This window comes from Colletotrichum chrysophilum (assembly GCF_026319265.1).
Source record: "Colletotrichum chrysophilum strain AFK26 chromosome Unknown scaffold_60, whole genome shotgun sequence".
In the NCBI taxonomy this organism is placed as follows: Eukaryota; Fungi; Ascomycota; class Sordariomycetes; order Glomerellales; family Glomerellaceae; genus Colletotrichum; species Colletotrichum chrysophilum.
The window spans coordinates 37,823-65,170 of NW_026517347.1; the positions used below are offsets into that span (position 1 = coordinate 37,823).

The following is a 27,348-nucleotide window of genomic DNA, read 5'->3' on the forward strand; positions in this document are numbered from 1 at the left end:
CTGCAAAATTGTATTCCGATCGTCCCGTCTGCACCGACTGCCAGCCGCTCTGCGAAAACGGGTTGAGCACTCAGCCTTCAGCGACTCAGCAGAGAATAATTCCCAGTGGCCCGAATTTAAATTTATCAATAGCATATGAGTTAAGTAAGCGTTACAGGGGAAAGAACATATTCTCATTGAGTCGGTCTGGAATTCCTGGATAATTATTTACGAGACTTGAGTGGGGCCAATGTCCTGAACGATCAAAGTTCATCTCTCGATTCTTTGGAATCTGGTAACCTTGGATCCGTCGCTCAGCTCTTGCTGAATTTCTTGATGTTTGTAGCCCAGCAGTCTCGGTACAACCACAAAACGAAGGGTGTAGTAGATGATTCCCAACGACAATATCCCAAGAGCAACGACTGAGGACAGCCAGTATGGTAACGATGTGCTCCCCTTTCCATTGGGGGGTCTTACAAAAGGCATTACAATCAAGAACTATCCGAGTCAGCAATTAACCTTACAAGAATTAGATCTTGGCAAGACTCACGATGTTTGCCGCAAGATAGATGAGGATGAGAATCCAGGGGGCGGGGAGGGGCGAGTGGAAGTTTGCGCGGTCGGTCAGGCGCAGCTTGACTAAACCGACAGTAATGGCAAACAACAAGACGGTTGTCGGATAGCTGGATAGCGATACCACGAAGTTGAATGCATCGCCGGCTGGCGGGGCGCAAATGAAGAGAATCGTGACACCAAGATGAAGGAGCAGAGCGTAAATTGGCGTTCGAAACGGTCTGTTCTCCATGAACAAGTTGGAGAAGGGCAGAACACCGTCCTTGGCAAGTTCTTGTAGTAGGCGGGCTATTACTAGAGTTAGTAAAGCAGCCAGCTTTTGTTCAAAGCCTCAACGGCAATTGTGACTCACGGATTGTGAAGGCGACCCCGAGAAGATGTCCAAGGGCAGACAGAGCAACAAGTGCTGGCAGTGCTTTGGCTCCGGCGGAGGGACCAAAGACATTTTCAAAAAGAGTTGCCGCAACCGTAACCTTGGCAGCAATGAAAGCTTCCTTAGGAACAGCAGCAAACTGACAGCCCAAGTCAGAATGTGGCACAGATTGGAGTTCTAAACAGAGGTTGCACTTACGTATGCGACGTTGGCCAAGAGATACAACACCGCGATGACGCCCATAGACAAGGGAAGAGCCAATCTAAGTGTCCGCTGAGGATTGCGAACTTCAGAAAGGACCTAGATTCCCACGTCAGCAACGTCTGGAACGCGTTGTAGCATGCAACTTACGGCATTGACGTTGTCATATCCTTGGAAGGAGAAGATGACGTTGAGAATGGCAGAGCCAATGTTGTAACCGCTACTCGACGTGCCTTCGAAAGCATTAGAGAAGTTGTGGGGACTCTCTATCCTGAGATGCCCTGCCAAGGCAGCAAAGCCACAGCACACGATGAAGAGGAGTGTAAACAGCTTTACAGCCGAAAGCACATCTTGAATCCCTCTGCCAACACGGGGTGCAACGGTGTGGATTCCAACAGAGAAAATAGCGCCGGCAATGGCGACACCGCGAAGTTTCCATGTCGTTGAATCAACGCCAGCCGCAACTAGGATATAAGAAGAGAAGGTAATGGCGTTACTCGCGGAAACCTCTGTATAAGCTTGGTTAGATGACGGAACCGGTTCGATCTCGGGCTCAAGAGCTGAGGCTGGGAGGACAAAACCTACGGAGAAAGACGCAATAAAATACGTAGATGCACGTTTGCATGAGTCTAGGGCTGAATGCACGTTCCAGATAGTTCTTGATACCGCCGGATCTAGGAATCGCTGTGCCGAATTCGAGCATAACAAAGATACCGCATGTTGAAATGATTGCGCCAATGACCCAGCACATCAAGGCCATTCCTACGCTTCCTGACAGCTTGAAAATTGTGCTAGGAGTGGAAAATATTCTGAGAGAATGTCAGCCATGTTACACTTCCTGAACCGTGCAGCCACAATAACTTACCCTGCGCCAATGATCTTATTCACAACAAGCGAAACAGCTCCAAAGAGCCCAATTGTCCGCTCCTGCAACACGTTGACTTCCACAACTCCCAGCTGACCATCTTTGACAGAGTCATCAGCGCCATCACTGGCAGTACTGATTGCCGGGGTGCCTATGACATCGTTAGCATAAGCGTCAAAAACCTCAGCCAAAACCCTGTTTATCGATGTTCACTTACTCTTGATAACATCGCCCTCAGAAGCCATTATCGTAGACAACTCGATACCAAGGATTCAGAGGTGAAAAGTCGCCAAGGACAACGAAACCATAGCTAACGATAAGAAAACAGGGTTTTAACATTTGGAGATCTGCTTTTGTGAAAATCTGCTAGCGACGGATAGTTCCCGACTTGTGAGCTAGCACGATGCATCCGCGCTCGCAGAGCTGGGGTACAGAGCACGCCATACTGGAGCCAAGATGTCGAATCACCCAATTCAGTGCTGACCACGCAGCGAGTAATAGGGAAACAAGGAGTCATTTACTGAAGCAAACCAACTAAAAACGGTACCGATTTATTGGATTCGGTGTTTGCTGCCGAAATTTGTCGCCTGTTACAGGAACATCACCCCAGCCATGCGGCAGTGGTCGATGTCGGGGGTTTCCCGAAAATGTCGTGATTCCCATCCCCAATTCGCCATCGCAGCGTACGACAGCTATTGGGGGGAAAGCTGAAGGCACCGAGAATATGGCAGATGGTTCACCCGGGGCGCATCCGACTCCGGTCCGAATTGTTCGTAAGACGGATACCGGAGATGGATTGCAACTGACGTTTGAGCATAAATGCGGGTGGAATATCGGATTCTTTTACGTCAAGCGAGCGTAGATGTCAAATATCTCTACTGAAAATTTCGACGAGAAGCCTGCAGCGAACATGGCCATTGAGATCGAGACTTTCGAAGTCCCCGGGGCGCGGACTTACTTCGGCAACACTTTACCTTATGGCCTCCAAGTGAAGCAGACAGGAACTGCCACCCCTGCCGTCGAAGATACAGCTGCGGCTCTACGAAAGCTAGGGGAATCAGGCAAACTTCAAGAGCTTCTGGAACGCCACGGTGCAGTTCTAGTTCGCGGGACGGGCCACCCGTCCGCAGACACGTTCGCCAAGCTCGTTGGTGCCGCTGAGGAAGGTCGCGGTTCTCATCCCCATGTGCAGATCGGCTTGGCTGGAAAGAGAACACCCTTGGCGGAGAATGTATGGACTGCGAACGAAGGCTCGCCGTTGACGCGGTTTTATCAACATAACGAGGTATGGAAACCCCCCTACGATAACTACCTCACGATACTCAACAGGCGTATGCCGTACAGTACTCGAGATACACGCGCTTCCCTTCTAATATCCACTTCTACTGCGTCAAAAAGGCACCAAAAGGTATAGAAGAAGACATAATTGGCTTGCAAGGGAAGGACGTTGCTAATTAGTTCATCAATCAAGGTGGCGCAACGCCCATCGCCAACAGCGCCAATGTCTTCGAAAAGGTCCAAGCTGAGATTCCCGAGCTTGTAGAGCAAGTGCACAAGCGTGGATTGGGCATGAAGATGGTCTTTCGCGCACCTGGAAACGAAGCTAAGGTCAACTCATTCAACTGGGCGGGGGAGCACAGCTTCGGGCAGGAGTTGGTCCCCGGCGACGACGAAGCTACGACGCGCCAAAAGGTCGAAAAGCAAGTGCGCAAATTGACAGATGACTTCAATTGGCAAGAGGATGGAACTCTTGAGTTGACTCAGCACATTCCAGGTAAACTGCATGAAACTGCGTGCGAGCTTGGCTGCAGCTAACACCCACAGGCATTTGGAGACTGCCAGCAAGTGGTAGACCTGTCTGGTTCAATGGACTTGTAGGACGCCACGGCATTACTCGAGATATCGGAGCTCTTGACCCTCCCCACATTGGCCGAGATGGCATGACCTGTGAGCTTTCTGAGTTAACGAACGCTGGTATTGAGCTAACGGGTTGAAAGACGTTCCATGCGTATATGGAGACGAGACACCAATTCCGCGACACCTTCTCGACAAGTTGATCGATGTCATTGACAAGGAAGAAATCAGCCTGGTGCTAGAAGAAGGCGATTTGTTGCTGGTCGATAACTTTCAGGTATCACATGGAAGGGAGCCCTGGGAGGGAGACAGACAGATCTTGGTGTCCATGTGGGATACCTCCATCCCGATTGTCGCATATTGAAGTAACTGGCTCGTTTGAGTTTTTCTCACTACCTTATTCGTAAACTATGGCTATTGGCTTGGCTCAAGCCAAATACCTGTTATGAGCCTTTACAAAATAGCTCTACCTGTTTGACTGCATGAAGTACTTTGAGCCAACACTGCCTCGGTCTTCCAACTCAAAGAGTGTACTGGTAAGCGGGATGACACTGCCAGCGCTCCCCAAGAGCTCTTGAACGAGACCCTTCACGAACACCCGCGGCCAGTAAGTCTTCGTCACCAGCGCGACGAAGCTTTCTGTTCCTCCAGCGGAGGTAGAAATGTAGAATCGTAGCCAGTAGGATGCACAATGCAGCGAAGGCGACGTTCAGGATATTGGCCTGCCAGTACTGAGGCCCATGCGACTTAGGGTAGAAGTAACTGGCATAGATACTAGCCAAGTTACTTCCGGCGTTGACGACAGCGTAGGACACAGCTCGTTTGGTAGACGGACGTGGCAGGGTTGTTGATACCCATGAGAGAATGCAGCCGAAAGAGCCGTACACGCTCATCATCATGAATGTCGCGGTGTATCTTGCAGCGACGTTGAGGGTAGTGGCCGAGATGATGAAGCCAACACTGCAAAAGACCTGAGGCCAGACGATGTGGAGCCATCGCTCGCGATGCTTGTCTGAATGCCATGAGTTGGTAATTCCAAGAATGGCAGCGAAGACGTAAGGAGGGGCCGACAGGAGCAAGGTGTTTCGCTGATTATAGCCAAGAGTTGCAACAATGGTCGGAAAGAAGTTGGTGAAGGAAGCTGCCGTGTTCAATCCCAGCTGCATCAGCCAAATCATGTACAGCGCTGGGTCAGTGAACGACATCTTCAAACCCTGCCAGGCGGTCGCCTCGCCTCGGTCATCTTCTTCAACGGCCTCCTCTGTAATACGTAGAGTGGCAAGCTGTCTTTCTTCATCTGTGAGCCATTTCGTCGTCGCCGGATAATCGGGTAGAGTGAAGTAGGTGAGGACGGCTACAGGAATGGGGATCGTGCCTTCGATGATGACTGGCCCACCACTGAGTTAGTTCATGAGTCTGATGGAGGATCGGCGACAGCAATGTAGAACACGTACAGAGCCATCTCCAGTTCGCCAACCCTAATTTTCCATTCATTCCACCCATGATTGCGCTTCCCAGCAATCCACCAAAAGCCCCTGCCATCTGACCAGCTGCATAGAGGACTGAAATGCGTACCGCAAGCTCTTTCTTTGTGTACCAGGAGCTGAACAGGTAGAGAGCACCAGCTAATAGAATGTGAATATCATGTTACTTGAAACGATGGAACGGATCTTACGGAAGAATGGCGCCTCGACGAAACCCAGGAGAAACCGAAGTACAACAGCACCAGTGTAGTTCTGTACCGCACCTGTCGAGGCACTAACCACCGCCCAACAGCACATGACGACAGGCAGGAAGATACTCGGTCGCATCTTGTTCAAGATCATGTTTGTCGGCACCTGAGTCAAGATATATCCAACAAAAAAGACACTGATGATGGTGTTGTATTGCGTGCCGACCAAGCCAATATCCTTCTCAAAGTCACCAAGTCTTGCGGTCGCAATCTACGTATCATGATTATTAGAGCGTTTGCCCCTAGAGAAGTCATAGAAAGAAAGCGGGGTTTTACGTTGTTACGGTCCAGGTAGTTGAGGACATGTGCCCACGAAATGTCAGTACGTTGTAAGAGAAGCTCCTGGAAGACGAGACTTATAGAGTAGCATCATTAACGGCATCCTGGACATCTGGTCAGCACATTTCTTCAACAGGGTTGATTGCAGGACAGCGCTTACATTCGAATGTCTATCCTTCGCACTAGCCGCCGTTCTTTTAGCTCGCGATCCTGAATGACTACATCGTCGGCAGAATTTGGCTTGACGGCGTCGTCCAACATCTCAACTTGAGGATCTTTGCCTGAGTCCTTGTCGACTCCTGAGCGCGACATGATGGGTGAAGATCGTTAGTCAGATAGACACAGAGTAGAAGAGTAAGCTATTTTTCACAAACTCGGACGAGATCTATGAGAAGACTCGATGTGACCAGACCTAAATACAAACAACACCTCGGCCCATCGGCGTATTCTCCGACCTAGTCCCACAACCGACGCTAGGTCTCCGGATATCGTCCCCTCCCCCGCAGTCACTGATGCGGAGAAATGGCGGGAGCTGTGGGTCTGGGGTAGTTCGAGGAGGCTAATGGGCAGATGCTCACGCAGGTGTTCTGATCTCGGAGCCTTGGTCGTCGGAAAGGACACGCGAGCCGGTCGGCTGTCGCATAATCCCGGTCTCTGAGGTCACAATTAGAATCATGTCTGAAGGTTAAAGAAATATGGCGGATAGTATTGCCGTTTGACTTCGCTGCATTCCTCAGAGAGCTACATGATACCGATTGGGCTCGAACGACACGTAGGCTGAAGATCTGTCAAATGTCTCAAGAGATGGGTAAGAGAATGAGCTCGTGTAGTTCGAAATCTGATCAATAGCTCATGATTCTATGTGGTCAGCAGTCTCGCGCCAGTGGGCGGAGGCGAATATATCCAAAGCGAAGAAACCAGAGGAGCATGATCCAATGTCTACGTGGAAACCGCAACCAGCTCAGACGTGACAAGGCACCGCCCCCAACCCCAAGGTCCTCAATGGTTTCCAAGTTGGAAGGTCCAACCTCCGCCTTAGACCCCTGTGATGTTTGATCTGGCTCGTTGGAGTGAGCTTCCCCGCATACATCTCCGGGGTGGTTATCCACTACCGCGGGGGTCAGTCCGGAGTCGTGGGGTAGGGATCCAACGCTGTGAACGCGTTCCTCAGATGATCATCGATAACAAAATTGGGATGGCGCAGCCGATCGGGATGAAGATGGTCTCACTGATGCTTCGAACAAATCTCAACAAAAGTACCGGCCGTCGGCTTGATTCTCAATAGGCCAGTGTCGGCCGAGACCCCGCTTGGAATCGCGGGTGAGACGTGCCTTGCACAAACCATCCAACCATTCCAAGTTCGAGACAGGCTTGATGCAGGCCAAGGTGGCGTGCTTCCTCGGACAAGTCTCCGATGTCGCCAATGCCGACCATCGGTCAACCAATATTTCCCCTCCGCTGCCTCGTTCGGATTGTGACGCTGGCATCTATTAGAACGGTGTGTATCCCAAGCTTGGAATAAAGGATGGCTACTTGAGTAAATATGATCACCATCCACAGTCTAGTTTGACCCAGCTTTTGTGCTTAATACAGCCTTCTCCACGATGCCCAGCGCTACGAGACCCATCGTCCTTCATCTCGGAGACCCCATCGAGTACAATCCCGACATCTACAAGGAGTTGGAGCAAATAGCGACTGTAATCAGACCTCCAGTTGAAGAGAGACAGCGAGAGCCTTTTCTGCAGGCACTCCGAGAGAAGAAATGGGGCGACTTCACGGCCATCATGAGGCCCTTTTGGAATTCGGGCGGCGAGATGGGTCGGTGGGATAAAGAACTGATTCCATTGCTGCCTGCTTCGGTAAAAGTCTTCGCATCTGCTGGGGCTGGATTCGACTGGGCAGATGTAGATCTGCTGGCAGAAGCTGGTAAGTGGTGTAGGCCTTCGCGACCTGTCAGATTTCTCTGACCAGCTACAGGTATTCTTTACTGCAATGGAGCAACGGCATCGTCCGAAGCTGTCGCCGACATGGCGCTTTACCACATAATCTCGGTATTCCGAAATATGCAGTGGACTGCCACTGCTGGACGAAGTGGCGACCCCGCACAATTTCTGGATGCACACAGAAACAATAGCGAGACAGCACGCAACCCAAAGGGCCACACTCTCGGCATCGTAGGACTCGGCAATATTGGATACCGCATAGCGCAAAAGGCACACGCAGCCTTTGATATGAAGGTCGCATATGTTGACCCGTTACCGAAGCCCGCGGACCGAGAAGCTGCTGTCGGTGCAAAGCGATACCCTGACCTCAATGCAATGCTGGCTGTCTCCGACTGCGTTGTGATCTCAGCTCCTGGGGGCGCCGAAGGTGGCAAAGCTCTCATGGATGCGGCGCGCATAGCTCAGATGAAGCCGCAGTCACGCCTGGTAAACGTAGGACGTGGAAACTTGGTAGACGAGGAGGCGTTAGCGGATGCGTTGGAGTCAGGTCATCTCGTTGCTGCTGGCCTTGACGTGCACAACAACGAGCCACACGTGAATCGACGCCTGCTTGCTACGAGGGACGTCAGCTTGACTTGCCATACTGCGGGAGGCGCTGTTGAAACAAGGATTGGATTTGAGGAACTTGCGATGAGGAATGTGATGCAGGTGATCCTTGGCAAGGAGGCGTTTACTCCTGTCAACAAACATTTCTTCAAATGAGAGGACAGAACAATTTTTTCAATGCCAGAACATGTTCAAATGCCATTCCTCAGCACAAATGGTGCTGGTAAATGTGATACACAGACGTGAAACACTTTATGAAATACCCAATCCCGGTGACAATCAGTGCAAAGCTATTGCCAGCCTGAATATTTCCACCCCCGAATGGATCCGAAGATTCCGGCCAGCGGGCCGGTCAGTCGCTTCGGCCCCACATACCCTACTCGGCTTTTGGCATCCGGTGCCCGGCGTCAATAGTCATTGCTTTCTAGATGTCCAGAATCATCGAGGTCTCGTAGACTGCAACGTAACACAAGAAAATCAGTACATGTGGCTTACTACGATCAGCGCTTGACCTTTTATGTCTCGCTTGCCGGGCACCCGTGACCATCCGGGCAAAAGTTGTTGCCCATACGTTGCCGGTCAATCCCAAAGCCTGTTGGTGAGTCTTGCCGGTCCCCAAACCCGCTGAATTCAGGGGTGGCAATCTTAGCTCGCGTATTAAACTCGTAATTAAGCCTTTTTAGACCTGGTGAATGTGACGCTGACCCTCTTCGTATCTGCTGTGCCGCAGCCCTAACTGCAAGTGGACATGACTCCGCCAAGATGAGTGGTTGTTGCGATTTCGCACTGAAATTGGCCTCGAGAAATCTGCCCGGGTTTCGAGACAGAAAACTTCTGACGCAAACAGCTGCCTCAAAAGCCACCCCATGGCATACTTTTGTGACCATTTACATTTCTCGTCTCCCGAACGCAGAACGATCAGCCCAAAACACCCGCGACAGCGAGATGATGTCACGTTGGCTTCTCATCGCGGCTCTATACGCCATCATAGGCTCAGGTGCGCACGCATCATGCATTTGGGGTTTTGGCGGCTACGCTGAGCCATGCGGGGCCCAATTCATTGGCGCGGACGACAAAATCTGGACAGATGCCGTGGGAAACAGCAACTCCAGCGGTACCTACACTATGCCTGGATACGACGTCTCAAAACCATGGCCGGGTAGCCCGATGGACGGCTGGAAGATTGCTATGGCAGCCGTTGACTTGGATCACGAGCAGCGAGGTGAGGCCGGCAGCCTATTGGGTGGCCGTGCGACTATCGGGGATGACATCAAGATCATTGCCCCCGAGTCACTCTATGTGCCTAGTGTCAACGAGAGCGACCATGGAAAACCTGTGGTAAACGCGAATGCCGATTGGGTATTTTGCGCATGGCGCTGGTTCTCTCCACCGTATGGGAATGAGTCCCTCGCTATGAATCCAGACAACCTTGAAGCACCGGAAGATGGTTCCTGCAAGCAGTGGCTACCCGATGCTTGTATTCAAGCTGTAGAGAAACTGGCAAGTACGGCATACTGGATCAATTCAGAACCGAAGGGTGTCTACGGCTCTCGGCATACATGCTTTGATCTGGATGTTCCAGAGGAGTGTTCGAGTACCAAATTGGTGGATAATGATCCACTCCTCCCAAGTACGCAGCTTTCTTGTTATTTATTCGAGTCTTTATTGGAAGCTAACCTTTTCCGTAGCTTGGGGAATACCTCTGCAATATTTGAATGGCTCAACCACTTGGCAGAGCGGCTACGCCATCAACGAGAACACAGCTGCCGAAGAAATGCAAGAGATGTGGAAGACTGTGACACAAGGGTATCAGCCGATTGTCACGATGTTTGGGCGTTTCCAGAATGATACACCATACAGTCTGGACGTTGAGCCTGGTTTCGCGAAATTGAGTTGTGTTAGGGCGGCCCCTGCGAAGGGGGCAAAGTACAACAGCGGAAATGGCGACGGAAACAGTAGCGGGAGCGGAAGCGGCGGCGAAAGCGGCAGCGGTAGTGATGGCAACAGCGGAAACGGGTCCGGTAATGATGGATCTGACAAGAGCGTTGCTTCGCATATGACAAAAGCCTCCATGTTCTTGGTTGTTTCGGTAGCTGTTGCACATTTGCTATTTTGAGCCTGGGTGAGTTCGGGGCTTTCCTGTCACTTATAAAAATGACTTGTACATTAATGGCCGAATACTTTGGTCGAATCATCTTGAGACAACGCATCGCCATGGCTGAAAATGTCAGTCTAATGGTGATAAATTCTCCTACGTGCAAATGCACTGGTCGGTGGGATACTTCTCCACCACATCCTCGAATACTGATATCTCCAGATTTATCATAACGGATTCGATTGAAACCCCCAGGCTGGGATGATGGGCGACAGAGCTGGCTTGGCATGGATGCCAACTTACGCTACGAGCAACAAACTAGACAGCATGGCACCCGTAATCATCAATAGAACTGTCATTGCGCTTGTGTTATCATCAGTCTCCGCGTGCCCATGCTCATTGGTTGAGAAAACTGAGTTGTACTATGTTGTTTTAGGGATCTTTCTCATTTTGAGACCACATCAATGATGAACTCTTTGCGATCCAAGCTTCATTCCGTTCGCCTAAATAATGGTTCGCTCGGTAAAAGACCAAAATGCAAACGTGCCATAATTGGATATTGGCGGATCTTGTCTCGTGCGCATCGCGAGTGGGCAGTTGTATGGTGAACTTTGATTTAGCGACACCAGTTAAACCCCTGCGGTAATAGCAAGCCGGTCCCTCGGCTAAGCATCATCGCGAAGACCGAATGGGGCCACTTGCCCAGATTTCGTCCTCTTGTAGCTTAGGATGTAACCGGAAATCTGGGGTAAATGGAAGCTTGCATTTAGCCGTGAGGGGTCACATCAGCAACGTCATTTCCCTAGATGTATTGAACGGTATAAATTAGAAACAAATTGTTGGCTGCTATCATGTGTCACGAAGTTGTGAGTTCGGAAGGCAATCCATCGGGACTCAATGAAAAAAACCATGTTCAAACCACTTGCGCTCCTGGCTTTAGGCCTACTTCAACTCACAGGTGATCCACTCGAAACCAATTTTGTATGTTGATGCTGATCGTCCCCGGAGAACTCGCGAGTGGTCTGGTCAACCCCATTATCCCAGGTTTCAACCCGGATCCTTCAATCATCAGAGTGGGAAGTGACTTCTTCCTCGCAACTAGTACTTTCGAATTCTTCCCGGGTGTCCCCATCCATCACTCGACAGACTTGTAAGCTCAGAAGCTGGATCCCCATGCAGCAGCCCCCCTCCCCAGCATCTTGAACACCATTCTGAAAGAAGTCCAGGGTCAAATGGGATAATATCGGACATGCGCTCAATCGCCCGTCTCAGTTGAATCTTCGTGGGACCGCCCCCAGTGGGGGCATTTTTGCTCCCACACTTCGACACCATGACGGTGTCTTTTATCTCGTCGACACGGCATTTGACATTATCAACCCTCCTGACAACGTTTGTATACCTTACGTAGCTAAAAAAGTCGTCTTTACTGATGCGCTTCTAGGTGACTAGAGTGCCTCGCTCATTCTACGTTACCACAACCGACATTTTTGACGAAAACAGTTGGAGTGACCCTACTTACGTTGATCAGTGGGGATTCGATGGCGATCTCTTCTTTGACGACGACGGCAAAGCATACTTTACATCCACTTTCTCTGAGTTCGTCGAAAATGGGAACTTCGGAAACTGGATCACTGAAATCGATATCACGACTGGCGACTCTTTGAGCAACTCTCGACTGCTCCATACTACCACAGTGCCCCCCGAACTTGGATACCCTTTGGTTCGTATACGAGATAGATAAACACCCGCCATTGATCATATTCTAGAGACTGACCTCAGCAGACGGAAGGAAGCCACCTTTACAAACTCAACGGAACCTATTACATGATCACGGCCGATTCGGGCACTGAAGCCAGCCATAAAGCAAACGTGTATCGCTCAGACAGTCTCGAAGGGCCGTGGAATGGAAACCCACATAACCCTGTGCTCTGGAATGGCGAAGATATGTCCCGACCGGTACTTGCAACAGGCCATGCTGACATCGTCAACGACACCGAAGGCAACTGGTGGGCGGTATTTCTTGCAACCCGCCCACAGAACCCACGGAACAGTACTGGTCTCCCCCAGCTGGGCAGAGAGACTTTTCTTTGTCCGGTCACCTGGGACGATGAGGGATGGCCTATTTTCAACAACGGCAACCCCATCATTGAGTACGAAGCCGATGTCCTCTATGACCTGGACAGGCCTCAAGTCTGGCGAGACGAATTTGATGGCGGGCTTGTTGATAAGTCTTACTACTACTTGAGAACGCCTTACAAGGACTTCAAAGACTTTGAGTCTAGCCCTGGGAAGCTTCGTATCCGAGGGAATGTCTACACATTGAATGACAGAGAGACTCCCGCAGCCTTACTTCGCAAGCAGGTTGATCTCAACACTACCTTCAGCACTGAGGTGAGCGCGTTTAGCCCGGAGAACTGGAGACAGGAAGCCGGGGTAAGCATTTATCTCAGCATTCACTACCACAACGAAATCGCTTTGACCTACTCGAATGCGACGGGCAAGCGGGCAATCGTGGTTCATGCAAGAACGGGTATCGATGCAACACTGAACACAACCTATGTCGAGGATGAAGAAGTTGCTGCAGGCGCGCCCGTCAAACTCTTCATTGAGGCGAAGGACGTTGGCTACCGTCTGGGATATTCAACTGGCAGTAATGACCCCCAGTGGCTTGCCAGTGTCGAGAATCGATGGCTACAGTCTTACGTTGAGGGCTGGCAGAATTTTGTCGGCAGCCATTTTGCGATCTACAGCACTGGTACTAGACTACCTACATTGAACTCTGCGGTATGTTGCAAATGCCTTGGTTCCATGCAGGTGGTAAACTGACTAGAATATAGGAGTTTGAATACATCCAAACTGAGTTGAACTGAGCTCAGGCTGAGCTCCAATTGAGCTATTGGATTTCGAGATTGGTATCATACAAGTAGACTAGGAGCTTCTTGGCTCGTTTCACGTTAGATACAACGAAAATGGCGAAGCCATCCCAATATCATATTTGTAGAGTCTTGGGCCGTCGCTCGATGTTGATCCACATATCCTCGTAGAAACTGACACCGCCCTTGACAACGTATCGTCCGGGATCAGTTTTGTTAATGGCCTCTGGCTTGAACCTCCGGAACAGCTGCAGAGGGGCCTTGGAAAGTTCCATCATGGCCAAGTCGCGCCCAAGGCATACTCTGGCACCGTACCCAAAGCCCATGTTGTACTTCAGCATTTCCTTCGTCTTCTCTTCACTTTCCAGCCATCTTTCAGGTCGGAAGACTTCTGCATCAGGCCCAAAAACCGCTTCATCACGATGCACGAGCCATGGATTGCAGGTTAGTTCGGTACCTTCGGGGACGTGCTGTCCAAACAGCTGCACTCCCGCTCCTGCGATTCGAGGGAAGATGTTGGGTGCCGATGGATTCAGACGTAGTGTTTCCCGAACACAGGCTGTGTAGTAAGGGCAGTGAGCTTGAACTTCGGCATACTGAGGTATATCTGAAAGATTGCCTGCCCGTGTCTGCGTGTCAATCTCTTCCATAAGACGCTCGTAGACCTCCGGGTGTGTCAATACGTGAATCATGAAGGCCTGGAATGCGGTTCCGGTAGTATCTGCGCCAGTAAGAAGGACGAGCAGAATTTCTGCCTTGATATACTCTAAGTCGAGTGGCTCTCCCTTTTCGTCTCGAGCCTCAATGAACCTTGACGGAATTTAGTATCAAATTCTGCGACAACCGTTTTCATCCTGAGGCTTACGTTTGAAGTAGATCAATCCGGCCGTTTGTGGCCCCCTTCTCAATATCCTCAAACCTCTTAGCAATCAGACGGTCTCGAAATCTCATCAAGGTACCAATCCCAGAATCCTGCTCGGGTGTCGCCACCAAGTACTTGCCGAGGAAGGTGCTCTTCACCCAATTTGTGAACGGCCAACAGCGGGCCATGATTCCGAATGGCACTAGTCCGTCGTGGAAACCTTGAATGAGTCCTTCAACGTCCTTTTCTTGCTCGATGAAGCCGAAAGGCTGGCCAAACCCAACGTCGGAGACAATGTCGTACACCAGGTAAACTGCCCACGGTGCAAAATCTAAGCGTTTTCCAGGCGAGGCAAAGTTGTTGTCCAGCTTTTCTATCCAACGATCGATATGATGGTCAAGCAGCGGTTCCATCTTCTTGATGTTGGAGAAGGCGTAGGGTGCAGCTGCAATCTTGCGGTAGCGAGCATGGACCGTATGATCTTGCATGTTGAACAGAGATTCTGTCTTGCCGAACGAGCCAGTGATGTAATGCTGAGACTTGTTGGCATTACGGTGGTATATTTCAGGGAGTTTTGTTGCGTCCGTCACCAACAGCATCGTTGGTGTGATACGCATGATAGGACCTTGGGCACCTAGTCAATGATGGCGACAGAAAACACCGTCAACAAAGCTCACCATGTTTTTTGTGAAGCGCTTGAAGAGTCTGGCACTCATCTTGCTTGATGTTGTGATATGTGATCCATAATCTGGTGACCGAACCCCAAAAGGGACCGGGAAATTTGGCTAAGGGATGGAAGAACCTGTAGTAAACGATCTGATAGACAACGTTCCAGGCGATGTACGCCACGCCGAGCAGGAGAAAATTCGCAACACTCAAAATTGCCATCATGAAGGATGCGGCAGCAGTTGTGTAATCAGAAACATTTCTTTGGCCAAATTTCTTTCGAGTTTGTTTCTCAAATACCAAGCGTTGGCGCTCGCCCGATCGGATAGCACATGATGACCAGGGGCAGTGGGTACGTCGAAGGATTCATCTGGTGGACCTTCACCACCGCCTCTGTCTCGATAGGTTGTGCAATGCAGTGACGAAAGATGCCGCGCGAGGTTGCATCGTGTCGGAGTAGACCTTGCAATAACCCCGCTCATGGGCAACATTGGCTAACCGAAGTCCCTTGCAGACATGAAGTAATGACGATCGTATCACCAAGTAGCAAGGTCCTCTGCCGGCACCCAGTGAAGGATTCAGATGCTAAAAAACGGCGTCCAATATGGTGCGGTGACTTTGCCCGTCACGAGGCTACGGGTAGACAGACCATATTTTCTCCAGGGATTAGATGCAGCAAAGTGGATGTTGAGGGTGCAGGCTCGGACTTGAACCGGTCGGCCGCCTCTGCAGGGGCACAGTGAGGTGGATCATCACGGCGACGGGAGATGTTGGAGCCACAGTCTTCGAGGAAACCGGCTGTCCAGTCGTCTTTTGTTCAGTACCTTACAAATACACTTGGCTACAGAATTGAGCTGTCTAGAGACAGGTGTTACACTACTAAGATAGGTAATATGTTATAACTATTGTACATATGAGTTTTACGCGTGATCTGGTTGGTTCTGTTGCGCCCTTGCATTACCAGCAAGCGCACATGCCTTCGGCCCCATCATTGCGACCGTTACAGCGGCCTTCTCGAGAGCTGCATCGTCGACACAACGCGCCGCTTGCTTCTTGTTTCCATTCATCACTACCGACACAAGTCTGGCAGTAAAAGACCCCAGATGGATCATACTTGGTTTTGATCTCAATCAATTGCTTCCAATTTGAGGAGTAGAAGTCCTCCTGGAAATTCGTGTCGCCCCAATCCGCTTCGTTCATGTAAGTTCCAGTATTTGGCGAAAGTTCCCGATAGACTGGGAGTACGTTCTGACGGATGTCATCGAAGAGATCGATGTTCGATGACACAGAAAGCTCGCCACTGAGAATCGGTCTCTCAAAAATATCGAGGATGACAGCATCATACCAACCAGGCTGAACCGCGGACGACTTGTCTCGCGTTTCTTGCGCCGTCTGAAGACCATGATGGACGACGGTATGGAACACGGCCTTGCCATCTTTTCCAGCCATTGGCTCCATAGCTTTGCGAAGTTGGCCTCGATTGCCCTCCAAGGCCGATTTTCCCAACAAGCGGGAGGCCAGGGCTGAGACGCCGCCGACAGTTGCATCTGTTCCTGACTTGTTGGCGTAGTACGCACCATAGTCTGTATACGCCTTCTGCGTGATGGAAACAGTGAAGCCGGCGTCTTTCAGAGGAGTAATCTTCTCTGCGATGGGCTTGAACAACCGGGTCGCCTCTGCTGCGTCGTTGCCCAGCGTAATGAACGTCTGGGTGTAGAATGTAGAAAAGTTGCCGCCGATGGGCACTGGGCTATTCATTGCCCAGGCGCCATAGCCGGCAAAGCCAACCTCCGACAGATAAGGGTAGGAAGAGTAGATATCTGTCATCGTATCGATGAACTTGGCCGAGACATTTGCGCTTGTTGATGCAGTGCCGATAACAACGTCGATCGCATCAATGTTCTTGGTAGGGTAGGTCTTGACCGTCATCTGTGTCACGACTCCATAGGTACCACCACCTCCTCCACGGATGGCGTAGAAGAGATCAGTGTTATTGCAAGGGCTTGCAGTCACTATCTCTCCAGATGCCAAGACGACCCTTGCGGACAGGACCTGGTCGGCACCAAGCCCGTAGAAACGAGTCACCGGGCTGTGTCCGCCTCCTTGTGTCCAACCGCCAGTGGCACAAGGTCCCTTGGTTGTCGTCAGTAAACTTTACCGCAATGGCAGTAAGAGATCAACGGCAAACATACCCTATTGTTTCCGCCGACGACGATGAGATTCTTCTCGAACGCCGTGGGGTAGATATCGGACCACGAGTAGGCTCCAGTGATTGTCAATGCGCTCCCTTTCCAGTCCGACTTGGGACACTCGTTTACGACCTGGAAGTCGTCATGGAAATTGAAACCTTTTCGATAGTTTTGCAACCAGATAGAAAGGCTGCCGTAGCCGGTCGACCTTTGGCTTGTCGTTAGCTTGGCCGGGTTCGACTACATTCGACATAGCTGACCTTTGAAGGAAATCATGGCCCGTAGACTTGATGACGACACGGATGTTATTCTTCTTAGCGAACTCAACCGCCTTCGAGATATGCTCCTCGTCGGTGACATTGACGGCAAACACTGGGGAGTTTCCGATGGTGCAGTTGGCTGAGGGGGCATTGGCAGTGAACTGAGCTAGTGGACAAGAGGAATTGAGAGGATAGTCATAGCCGATGGGCTGAGATGCCTGGAAAGTCGCCGTGCTCCAGCCCTGGGTGACGGCTTCACATGCGGCGGCATCCCGATTGGATCCGGCATAACACGGCGCCGCAGGTGGGGCCGTCTGGATGAGGTTTCCGGCGATGGAGCTGTTGAATCGGCCCCACTCTTTATCAGATGGCCAGCAGATATCATTAGGGGTCTGCGTGTCGCGGTCGCATTAGCATGGATGATTGTACATGAACGGCATGTATGGTAAACTTCTTACACATTTGCATTGGCCAGAGACGAGAGGAATCAACGCGAGCAACGCGATGTACGCGGAAGTAAGCTCCATGACTGCAGCACACGCAGCGGCCACACAACGTCGCTGAAAGCACCTTATAGCTGTTTGAGCTTCACCACCTGTAGCTTGTGGGAAGCCTTGAACCCAAATCTGTGCTGAAAGAACCTATTTCATCCGTTTACGTGCATGAACACCCAATCAAACGAAACATTTCGCAATTACCGAGGGAATGAACGCGGTGTTCTTGGGCTCCACAGGTGATGATGTGAGAGCTGACGTGAGATTTTACAGGGGCAATCGCAGTAACTAGAGCCACCAGCCACAGCGGCTGGTCAATGCGACCAGGCACGCCCACAGAATGTAATTCGCCAACAGCTTGAACTTAGCTGGAATTAGTAGACATCTGCGGCAAAGGATAGAGAAATAATGATTTGCGGCAAAGCAGGACAGATGCTTAAATGAGACCTATCTACACTGGAACCGAAGCCAGGGTCCAACCTTGGCGGATGTAACATGATCCCACATCTGGAACTCATTCACGTTGCCAGTTGACCCGCCAAACGACTTCTGGTCTTTCGTAGACCTGGTGAAATCGAACCTGTAAAGGATATGCGCCAAAGTCAACGTGATCTCATGATACGCAAATCCCTTTCCAACGCAGCTGCGAGGTCCACTCGAAAAGGGATAAAATGCTGTGCGTGCCAACTCTGACTCTTTGGTCGATCCGTCCTCGCCTGCAACCCATCTTTCAGGCTTATATTCAAATGGAGAATCGAAGTAGTCGTCGTGGTGATGCAGACTGTAGATCCCAGTGCCAACATCGATGCCTTCTGGAAGGGAAAGAGACCCAATAGTCATACCTCCTGGCCGGACCTCTCTCCAAAGCGCACCTCCTACAGGTGGTGACATTCTCAGCGCCTCGTCAATACAAGCTCTGAGATAGTTGCATGAGCTAAGCTTGGCTCCGATCCGAATGTCCTCTACACTGTCAAAGGTCGATCTGATCTCATGACACAGCCTGGCATATGCCCTGGCATTTCCACTGAGGTAGAACAAGGTAGCTGCCAGTGTCGTCGATGACGTGTCCGATCCTGAACAAGTGTCAATAGGAGGACCAAAAGGCGTTTAACAGTGAATAAACGTACCGGCAACCACTAATGTGGCTGATTCTGCTCGTATCTCAGACTTGCTGAGTGTTGACTCGCCGTCCGGGTCCTTGGCAGTTTCAAGATATGAGAAGACATTGCCATTGTCAGAGAACGAAGCCTTCGCCCTGCTTTTCAGGAGAGAACCAAGGAACCCGAGGAACTTGTTCCTGGACTTGATGGAATCGGCGAACAGATACTTGTCGATCCTTCCAAGCGCAAGACTCGAAGCTTGGACCAAGGCACTGATACGGACGTTGGATGCCTCTAAGGCTGACATAACAAAGCGGTACTTTGGCTCTCTGAGGGCGTTGTATTTCATACCGAAGATGACCTCTGACATGATATCGAAGGTGAAGTAGTCACCTTCACAAGTTAATCCAGGCAATCTTAACAGGCAGGCGTGGAAACTTACACTGGTGAGACATGTCCAGTGCCTCAGACCCAGAGCTCGATGCCTGAGACTTTGCATTGTCAGACAAATTGAGACAAAGCGTGTCGATGTGACGGAGGAGGATAGCTTCATAGGCGCGCAATTGTGCATCAGAGAAGGCAAGACTCAGGATACGGCGTCTGCGTGCATGATCTTCTCTGTTGCGTATTGTCAAGGTGTTTGGGGCACTGTGAACGAGTGCCTGGTAGGCCTTTGACTTGATGACATTTGCTCCATGCGAGCTGATTTCTGTACCCCAAGTTCAGGTTAAAAACAGTGTGAGAAGAGGGGTGGAAACAGTACATACCCCGGGCAGCCGTGCTGCTGTTGATAAGTAGGCGAGACGGCGAATAGCGGACAACGGGGCCTTCGAGTTCCTGTAAGCGGGACGTACTTAAAAGTTACGATGGTTTACGGGACTTACCGTATTTCTGATGACATCTGTACATGTCAACATGAAGCGTTCCCCTCCATGCGTGATACGCGGCATAAAGATTTGTGCATCTTCCTAGCAGCGGACCTGGGTACGCCGCCAGTGGGTGCCAGACAAGTTGCTTGACGAGGAAAGCTACAACCTACGAGAGATATCAGCCGCAAAACCCATCAAACTGCCGGTCAATTTGCAGAGATAAACTTACGAAGGTAACTGCTGCAAATGCAGCCAAACTTAAATAACTCATTCTTGCGACAATTTGTGAATCAAAACGATAATGGAAGCATTCCGCCGAATCTCTGGTCTTCGGAGACGCTGTATCACCGCGAGTTCCGTGGAGTTGTGAATTGTCTCCTGACCTAGGCACAGCGAACGGCACCCCGTTTACAGGGTGGGCCATCGTTTACAGCGGATGAGCCACCAGCTGGCAGCCCTGATCTCGGCCAAGCAAGCACTCTCCGCATGTGAGTCAGGCTCACGTCACGGTCAGAGAGAGTAGTTCTCTGCGCGAGCTGCCCTGTGCAGCTAGGCGAGTCTAGGTGGGAGGATCCCTGTCGGGGCGCTAACAAACACCCGGCGGGGAAGCAAATGCGCTGTTGGCACTGAAATCGCATGCGTTACAGCTCGCATCCTCGTTCAGAGTCTTCCAAACACGGCAGAAACCATGTTCAGCGTGATAAACACATACCTGGCATTGCTGGGCCAAATATTCACCCTGTCTGCCGGGGCGGGTTTCCCGGCGGCTGTAAGTGCGCAATTTCAAGATTGGAGCCGGATGTCGAGCACTAACAGATCACAAACAGGTGGCTCTCTGTGTCTATCGCCTCTACTTCCATCCCTACGCCAAGTATCCTGGGCCCCTCTTGGCGAAATTGACCAGTTGGTATTCTGTATATCACACCTATATTGGTGATCTCCACGTTGACATCTGGCGGTGCCATGAGGAGTATGGTAAGTTCAAGATACTGGGCTACAAAAAAGAAGTGCTACCACACCGCTGACACGCCGAAACAGGGGACGTCGTCCGCTATGGTCCCAACAGACTATTGATCAACAATGAGGCAGGATTGAAAGGTGAACACCTATCACGGAGAGTTTCATCGAACAAAATGTGTCTAACAGAATGTAGGTATCTATGGGCACGGCAAGAATGTCCGGAAGGCCAAGTCATACCATCGCATTTCGCTGGTTAAGGGTGTGGAAGCAACCCAAAGTGTCGTCGACAAGACCAAGCATGGCAAGCTTCGAAGAATCCTGAATCAAGGACTGTCGGAATCGTACATCCGAACATTCGACAAAGAATTGACAGATCTTGCTCGCTTGTTTTCGTCAAGTCTGGGATCAACCAAGGACCGCTTCGTCCCTGAAACGGACGCCACTACTGACGGATGGACATGCGCCAAGAACATGGCCCATTGGTGTGGGTTGACGCTAAGCTACTGGGGACAATCAACTTGGGCTAATTTAGCTCAGGTGACTATTTCACATTTGATGTGACGTCGCAGCTGGTTTTTGGAAGGTCATATCATCTCTTGGAGAGCCCCGAAAACCACTGGGTTGCGGATGCTATCCTGGGCCAAATGCGTCGGGTGAGTTTCCTGATGCAGCTGCCCGAGTTGGAAGACTTGAGGTTGCATAAGATCTTGTTTCCACACGCACGCAAGAAGGCGCTTCGGTTTTCTATGAAAAGCAAAGAGATCATGGAAAAGCGAAAAGAGTCTTCTGAGGCTATTACGAACGACCTATTCTCAAAGCTTCTGGCTGCCAAGGACCCTGAGACGGGAGAGTCACTTTCCCAGCTGCAGTTATGGGCCGAAAGCAACTTGCTGATTATTGCCGGTAAGAACTGCCATGAATAACGAAACATGGCAGCCAGTGTCACTGACAGCGTTTACTAGGATCTGATACCTCCTCAACCGCAATGGCTGCTCTATTCTTCTACCTATCCAGATATCCCGAGGCATATGATAAGGTGGTCAAGGAGGTCCGGAGCACTTTCCGCTCCGCAAAGGAGGTTTCTCAAGGGCCCAAACTTTCTGCTTGCACGTACTTGAGAGCTTGCATAACTGAAGCAGCCCGTCTGTCACCTCCAGCCGCCGGGGCGATGTGGCGTGAAGTGCAAGATGGCGGTCTTCAAGTCGGTGACCTTTATGTCCCAGCTGGGTACGACATCGGAACTGGTATCTACTCTATCAACCATCACAAAGAGTACTATCCTCAACCGTTTAAGTTCTGGCCCGAAAGGTGGATCCCAGAGGTTGTTGGGGAGGAAGCTGCCTCGAAGGCGAAGTCCGCGTATGGTACGTTCTCTGTTGGACCAAGGAATTGTGTTGGGAAGGGGCTTGCCATGATTGAGATCTCGCTGGCGATGGCTGCAGTCATCAGTGAGTTTGACTTCCGCCGAGACGAGACAGGGATGGGCAGAGTCGGGGAAGGCAAGGGTGATTTGAAGGACGAGTATCAGATCTTCTGGGCTTTCACTAGTATGAAGGATGGACCCTTCGTGCAGTTCCGGCGAGCCGAGGCTGTCGGTCTGCACTGAGGTGTCCCAGCGGTAGGGAAATTGTTCAAATGTACAATACGAATCCTCATAAAGTCACGAGAGATATCCAAATTGTGACGGTCTGGATAATTTTGGTGTGATGAAGGCCGTTATGACAGACCGTCCACCACAATGTGAGCAATCAAGCTTCGCGCTTTGAGAAGATGGATTTAACATGAGGAAATGCTGAAATCATAATATTATGGAACTACTCTTGGAGACTATGGCGCCAACCAAAACTATCCACTGCTGTGCCATTCTGGATGCTCTTCAGTGCTCCCCATAACTCCTCATAAGCTGGGCCTTCGGAATCAAAGTTGAGCGTTTCGTTGGTAGACTTCCGATGAACACAGGATACGGAAACCAACCCAGCCGCGGTTCCCGCGGCAAGAACCTCCGTGAAGTTTGAAAGCTCATCAAATCTTATCTAAGGTAAGTTAGCAAATACTGACCAAAGACTTATATGTCATACGTCATGCTCATAAGCTTACGGTTCGCTTTTCCACCCTCCAGCCGAGGCTTTCAGCAACTCTGGCCGCTGAATCCGCTGTGATGCTCTCTATCGCAGCTTTGCTGTCGGCAATGACGAGGCTGGTCTCCCCTCCAATCCTCCGAATACCGATGAACCCAGAGGTAGAGAACTCATCAATTTCAGTCTGAGTCTGACTGTCTAAATGCAAGAGGACGCTGTAACCCTCTTTCCTTGCCTCGGAAGTCCACCTCATCACTGGAGCGTAGTTGCCACCAACCTTCACTGCACCTGACCCCCTTGTGGCAGCGCGGTCAAAGTCATCAAGTACCAAAGCCTTGATGGCGCCGTGACCATGAAAGGCAATGTGAGGCTGAACAAACACACAAAATAGAAACTCCTCGGGGGGGTCCAGACCAATCTGAGCGCTGGAACCAAACTGGAAAGGTCGGATGTACAGAGATCCCTTAACATCGTGCGGGCAAACATACTCTGCGTTCTTCCTGACGGCTAGGTGAATGGCTTCAAGAAAGATGTCTTCTGGTACCTCTGGCATGGAGACAAAGGTAGCGGACCTTCTCATTCTAGCGGCGTTGGCATCGGGACGAAATATGGAGATCTCGCCTGCTGGGTCTCTACGGGCTGCATTTCGATAAAAGGATTAGCATTACTGCTTCAAACGATCATCACTATGGCTTGATACCTTGTAGTCCTTCGAAGACTTGCTGACCTGCGACCGAATTAGCATCCACCCATAGATGTCGATCTAAGCTGGTGGGGACACACACCATAGTGCAACCCCGGAGCCAAGCCGTGTATTGAAAGAAAAGGGCTCTCAACAAACGTCGGGGTTGTCCATTTGCCAGTGGCCGCGTCGTAGACAGACTCTACGTGACCAGCAACTGAAAAAAAGATCAGCTGGATATGTCTCGGTGTTCTACTTTGAGGCGGTAACTGACCATTATTCCGTTTGCTGTCATACACATCCCACTCTGGTTGCTCATTAGCGACACTAGCACAAGCTTCGGGAGAGCCCTTGTGTTGTTCCAGGGGTTGGGCACTTGCTGTAATCCGATTTTGGTGGGATCATAACGGCTGTGAGACTGAATGTACCCTGTAAAACCAGCTGGCACAACAAGTCAACAGCGCAAGTCAACAGGAAGAGCCATTGTGCGCCGTTAAGCAACCAGCCTCTTGCTGCTTGCCTTGGTCGTCGGCTCATCGACAGGGGTCCGCTGCTAGTCGCACAGCACATCACATCACTTAACCGGGCGCACCGGCCACAAGTGAATTTGGTGAGCATGACGTGAGATGAGCTTTCGCCCTGGCTAAGCGGGAAAGCATTGCAAATTGCGAGCGACGATGACATGATATGCAATATTGCTTGATGAATCGGCTTTGCGAATCGGCTCGTCAAAGTGAGCCAAGGACTGTGGGCGATGGCTATTGGAGAACCAGCTTGTGATTGGCCAGTGGCTATGAATCAAGGTGAAGCAGATGGCGATAGCTACACAGGCAGCTACATAGCGACTTTGAATGCTGTAGTCAAAGAGATAGAGCATCCGGCTACAGTTCTGCCCACTCAATGGAGTTGATCACAAGAGGGTATCATCAAGATATGTTTGGCAAAAATATTTTGACGCTGAATGACATATAATGTGACACGGCAATGGACCAAAGCTAAAATCTAGTGTCGAATCGACAAAATTTTAAAATAATAGAACAAGTGTAAAAGAATTAATCTGCTTTTCAAGCCTTGGGCTTCACTTCAATGAGTGGGCCATTCTTCCAACTGATAAACATGTCCACCAGCTCGTATTCCTTGGACGGATCCGGTCCTGAGCCGCTACAGGTTCCGTTGACCCATGATTGCTGGCACAGTCTCATGTCATACTTGAACATCAGAGTTGCGAAGAGAATTGAGATCTGGAGGTAGGCGAGAGGCTTTCCAATGCATCCGCGGGTTCCGGCACTGAATGCCATGAAGGCGGCGGAAGAGTGCTTCAGAAAATCAGGGGTGATGATGGTGCCGTCTGCAAGTGTCTCACCAACGATCCACCTTTCCGGCTGGAACAAGAAAGGGTCGGGGAAATATTCCTTATCGTGATGAATGGAGAAGACCGGCACGCCGATGTTGACACCCTCGGGGTAGAAGGTGTCCCCAACATGCACACCACCCGGTTCCACTTGACGGTGAAGCACTGAGCCAGCCGGGGGAGACAGTCTCAAGCCCTCATTGATGCAGGCCCGAAGGTAAGTGCAGGCCTGCAATTCCGTGCCAAACTCAATTTGATCAACACTGGAAAACATACTCCGAACTTCCGCCTGCAGTCTTGCGAGCTTGTCGGGGCTGTGCAGCAAGTAGTATATCGTGGAGCTGATGGCAGTTGAAGACGTGTCGCTCCCTACTATGTTTAGTCTATCACCATGGCACCGTAAGGTATTTTCACATTGTACTTACCTGCTGTGATCAATAGAATTGCCTCCTCGACTAGCTCTTCCATCGTGAACGTGTCTCCCGTAACGGGATCAACCGCACCAGTGAGCCAGAACATGAAGTCCTTCTTGGAATCACTCAGTTTGCTCACTCTTTCATCTGCCGCCTTCTCAATGAAAGAATCGAATGTGACCGTAGACCGAACATGGTGAGAGAACAGCAGCCACTTGAGCCTCAGGGTGTGAAGAAGCGTAAGCGAAGATCCAGTCTGTTTGATGAATTAGCCACTGTTCTTCTAACACTTGTACAATTCTACTTACGACGTTGTCTGCCCATAATGTCTCGTGGAGAATCTTGATAATGTGCCTGTTGCCAGCGTACCGCATCATGTCGAAAGATTTGGAGAATGACAAGTCACTCGAGACGTCGAATGTGAAACGGTTGATCCATTCCGAGAAGTTTTTCGGTCTGCTCCACCGCTCTGAGTTCGAAGGCTCCCTTCCCGACAACACATAGCCTTCTTGAGTATCGTTGTCTAGGAACTCTAAACACTGACAGAGAGTCGCAACATGCTTCTTGATGGTGACACCTGCGGTTTTGAGCGCCGAGTCTGAGAAGCCTTGCCGAAGGATCCGCCGCTTCCTTGCATGTACTTGCTTGTTGATGGAAGAGAACAGACTGGCCTTCTCTGGATTTCTGGGAAACGCCAGATAGTTGTCCGCTTTTCGAGTGTAGCGACTGTTGGTGTACAGCATCTTCACCCCCTCGGCAGATCTGATGCTGACATGGTTGGGTCCATAGCGAACAATTGGGCCATATTTCTCATGCAGTTGATGCAGGTTGCGAGCTTGGTCCTTCTTCAGGGCATGATACGTATTGTAAAGGCTCGTCAAACGTCCAATCAGTGGGCCTGGATGGGAGCTCAACGGATGCAGAACGAGGCGCTTGAAAATGAAGGCAATTACAGCAATCTCAAGATATTGTTAGATGTGAGACACGAGAACATTTCCGATGAACTGTAGGAATGAGGTCGGCACATGGGACGAAAACTTACCAGCAAAACAACAAAACCAGCCGTCGCGGTACTTTTCGACACCGACAGGCTGGCACCAACAACCTTGCTCAGATCGTCCATTGTTCGCTCGGTCCTGAGGAACTACTGCCAGATTCCTCGCACGAACGATTGCTGCTGGTCATCCACGAGTTTTCCCGGCGGGCTCCCGCATGCATCAAACGCGGTCTTGTCCTGACTCATAAGCCTGCCCTCGGCGTTGAGTAAGACGGATACCAGGTGCTGATGTCACCTTTAAGGTTCCGGAGCAATAATCAACACCCCTGCACGACCGCATCCGAGGGTGTTCGCGAGGGCGGACATGGGCATCTGATCCTGAATTCGTCACGAATTAGGTTGCCACAGTTGCGATGCCTTCGAAACCATCGTTCTCGCTTGCAGGAAAGTTCCAGATCCACAAATTGCAAACCCTACGGTTCGGGTTGAAGTTGAATCCCGAGAAGCGACAGCCATGCATCCAGAAGCAGAGCGGGAGTTGGCGTATATTCTGCTCGTGGAGTTACTAGCGTATGCAGCTTGACCCCAAATCACTAGATATGAAGGTTAAACTGACATCGCAAATAGGCATCAGTTTGCGTATCCCGTGCGATGGTATGCCGGCATGAGTGACGTCAGTCCATAATGATCATTTTCAGCTTATGTTATCTATAGGATCGAAACACAAGATGCTATTCTCGGAGAGATCAAAGCAGAGAGGATTGTGGAGGTCGGGCCCGCGAATATTCTTACCAATATGATGAAAAGAACCTGGAATGGGCGATACACAATATCAGACGATGTCCAAGGCCTTCGCCGGCGGATACTTGGGCCCGATTCAGACCTACCAGAGATTTATTATCAGTCTCACGTTAAGGAAACAAGTTCTGAGGAAAGGACTGAGAACTCGCCGGTAGCAAGTACCCAGACACCACTCCAGAGCGACGAGAATGAGTTTGGTTCTACCGAGCCAGCATCGCCGTCGATCGTAGATGACAAAAATGAGCCAATAGCG

At 50.7% G+C, this 27,348-nt stretch overlaps 11 protein-coding genes across 11 annotated transcripts; 5 read left to right on the forward strand and 6 right to left on the reverse strand.

Moving 5' to 3' along the window:
• Nucleotides 1-508: 508 nt before the first annotated feature.
• Nucleotides 509-2,236, reverse strand: COL26b_007400 (uncharacterized protein; the record flags this gene model as incomplete). The annotated part of the gene is made up of 8 exons (XM_053180192.1): nt 509-840; nt 905-1,064; nt 1,124-1,225; nt 1,277-1,407; nt 1,498-1,635; nt 1,772-1,935; nt 1,992-2,142; nt 2,209-2,236. The coding sequence occupies 8 exons, from the start codon at nt 2,234-2,236 to the stop codon at nt 509-511; spliced, it is 1,206 nt and encodes a 401-aa protein (XP_053035801.1).
• A 665-nt stretch (nt 2,237-2,901) lies between these two features.
• On the forward strand, nt 2,902-3,869 carry COL26b_007401 (uncharacterized protein; the record flags this gene model as incomplete). Its single annotated transcript, XM_053180193.1, has 4 exons — nt 2,902-3,276; nt 3,321-3,399; nt 3,463-3,765; nt 3,844-3,869. The coding sequence occupies 4 exons, from the start codon at nt 2,902-2,904 to the stop codon at nt 3,867-3,869; spliced, it is 783 nt and encodes a 260-aa protein (XP_053035802.1).
• Nucleotides 3,870-4,366: 497 nt separating this feature from the next.
• On the reverse strand, nt 4,367-6,168 carry COL26b_007402 (uncharacterized protein; the record flags this gene model as incomplete). The annotated part of the gene is made up of 4 exons (XM_053180194.1): nt 4,367-5,232; nt 5,497-5,788; nt 5,854-5,932; nt 6,017-6,168. 4 exons carry the CDS (start codon nt 6,166-6,168, stop codon nt 4,367-4,369), a joined length of 1,389 nt encoding a protein of 462 aa, XP_053035803.1.
• Nucleotides 6,169-7,460: 1,292 nt separating this feature from the next.
• Nucleotides 7,461-8,561, forward strand: COL26b_007403 (uncharacterized protein; the record flags this gene model as incomplete). Its single annotated transcript, XM_053180195.1, has 2 exons — nt 7,461-7,782; nt 7,834-8,561. The coding sequence occupies 2 exons, from the start codon at nt 7,461-7,463 to the stop codon at nt 8,559-8,561; spliced, it is 1,050 nt and encodes a 349-aa protein (XP_053035804.1).
• A 969-nt stretch (nt 8,562-9,530) lies between these two features.
• Nucleotides 9,531-9,897, forward strand: COL26b_007404 (uncharacterized protein; the record flags this gene model as incomplete). The annotated part of the gene is made up of 2 exons (XM_053180196.1): nt 9,531-9,743; nt 9,829-9,897. The coding sequence occupies 2 exons, from the start codon at nt 9,531-9,533 to the stop codon at nt 9,895-9,897; spliced, it is 282 nt and encodes a 93-aa protein (XP_053035805.1).
• A 2,547-nt stretch (nt 9,898-12,444) lies between these two features.
• Nucleotides 12,445-13,370, forward strand: COL26b_007405 (uncharacterized protein; the record flags this gene model as incomplete). The annotated part of the gene is made up of 2 exons (XM_053180197.1): nt 12,445-13,284; nt 13,338-13,370. 2 exons carry the CDS (start codon nt 12,445-12,447, stop codon nt 13,368-13,370), a joined length of 873 nt encoding a protein of 290 aa, XP_053035806.1.
• A 119-nt stretch (nt 13,371-13,489) lies between these two features.
• On the reverse strand, nt 13,490-14,834 carry COL26b_007406 (uncharacterized protein; the record flags this gene model as incomplete). The annotated part of the gene is made up of 2 exons (XM_053180198.1): nt 13,490-14,183; nt 14,239-14,834. 2 exons carry the CDS (start codon nt 14,832-14,834, stop codon nt 13,490-13,492), a joined length of 1,290 nt encoding a protein of 429 aa, XP_053035807.1.
• A 987-nt stretch (nt 14,835-15,821) lies between these two features.
• Nucleotides 15,822-17,877, reverse strand: COL26b_007407 (uncharacterized protein; the record flags this gene model as incomplete). The annotated part of the gene is made up of 5 exons (XM_053180199.1): nt 15,822-15,984; nt 16,016-17,034; nt 17,094-17,298; nt 17,351-17,742; nt 17,809-17,877. 5 exons carry the CDS (start codon nt 17,875-17,877, stop codon nt 15,822-15,824), a joined length of 1,848 nt encoding a protein of 615 aa, XP_053035808.1.
• Nucleotides 17,878-18,951: 1,074 nt separating this feature from the next.
• On the reverse strand, nt 18,952-19,845 carry APF8 (Cytochrome P450 monooxygenase apf8; the record flags this gene model as incomplete). Its single annotated transcript, XM_053180200.1, has 4 exons — nt 18,952-19,337; nt 19,387-19,606; nt 19,712-19,781; nt 19,829-19,845. 4 exons carry the CDS (start codon nt 19,843-19,845, stop codon nt 18,952-18,954), a joined length of 693 nt encoding a protein of 230 aa, XP_053035809.1.
• A 656-nt stretch (nt 19,846-20,501) lies between these two features.
• Nucleotides 20,502-22,379, forward strand: COL26b_007409 (uncharacterized protein; the record flags this gene model as incomplete). Its single annotated transcript, XM_053180201.1, has 6 exons — nt 20,502-20,582; nt 20,641-20,788; nt 20,852-20,911; nt 20,967-21,257; nt 21,311-21,676; nt 21,736-22,379. The coding sequence occupies 6 exons, from the start codon at nt 20,502-20,504 to the stop codon at nt 22,377-22,379; spliced, it is 1,590 nt and encodes a 529-aa protein (XP_053035810.1).
• Nucleotides 22,380-24,597: 2,218 nt separating this feature from the next.
• On the reverse strand, nt 24,598-26,420 carry COL26b_007410 (uncharacterized protein; the record flags this gene model as incomplete). Its single annotated transcript, XM_053180202.1, has 4 exons — nt 24,598-25,253; nt 25,310-25,553; nt 25,606-26,256; nt 26,340-26,420. 4 exons carry the CDS (start codon nt 26,418-26,420, stop codon nt 24,598-24,600), a joined length of 1,632 nt encoding a protein of 543 aa, XP_053035811.1.
• Nucleotides 26,421-27,348: the final 928 nt, after the last annotated feature.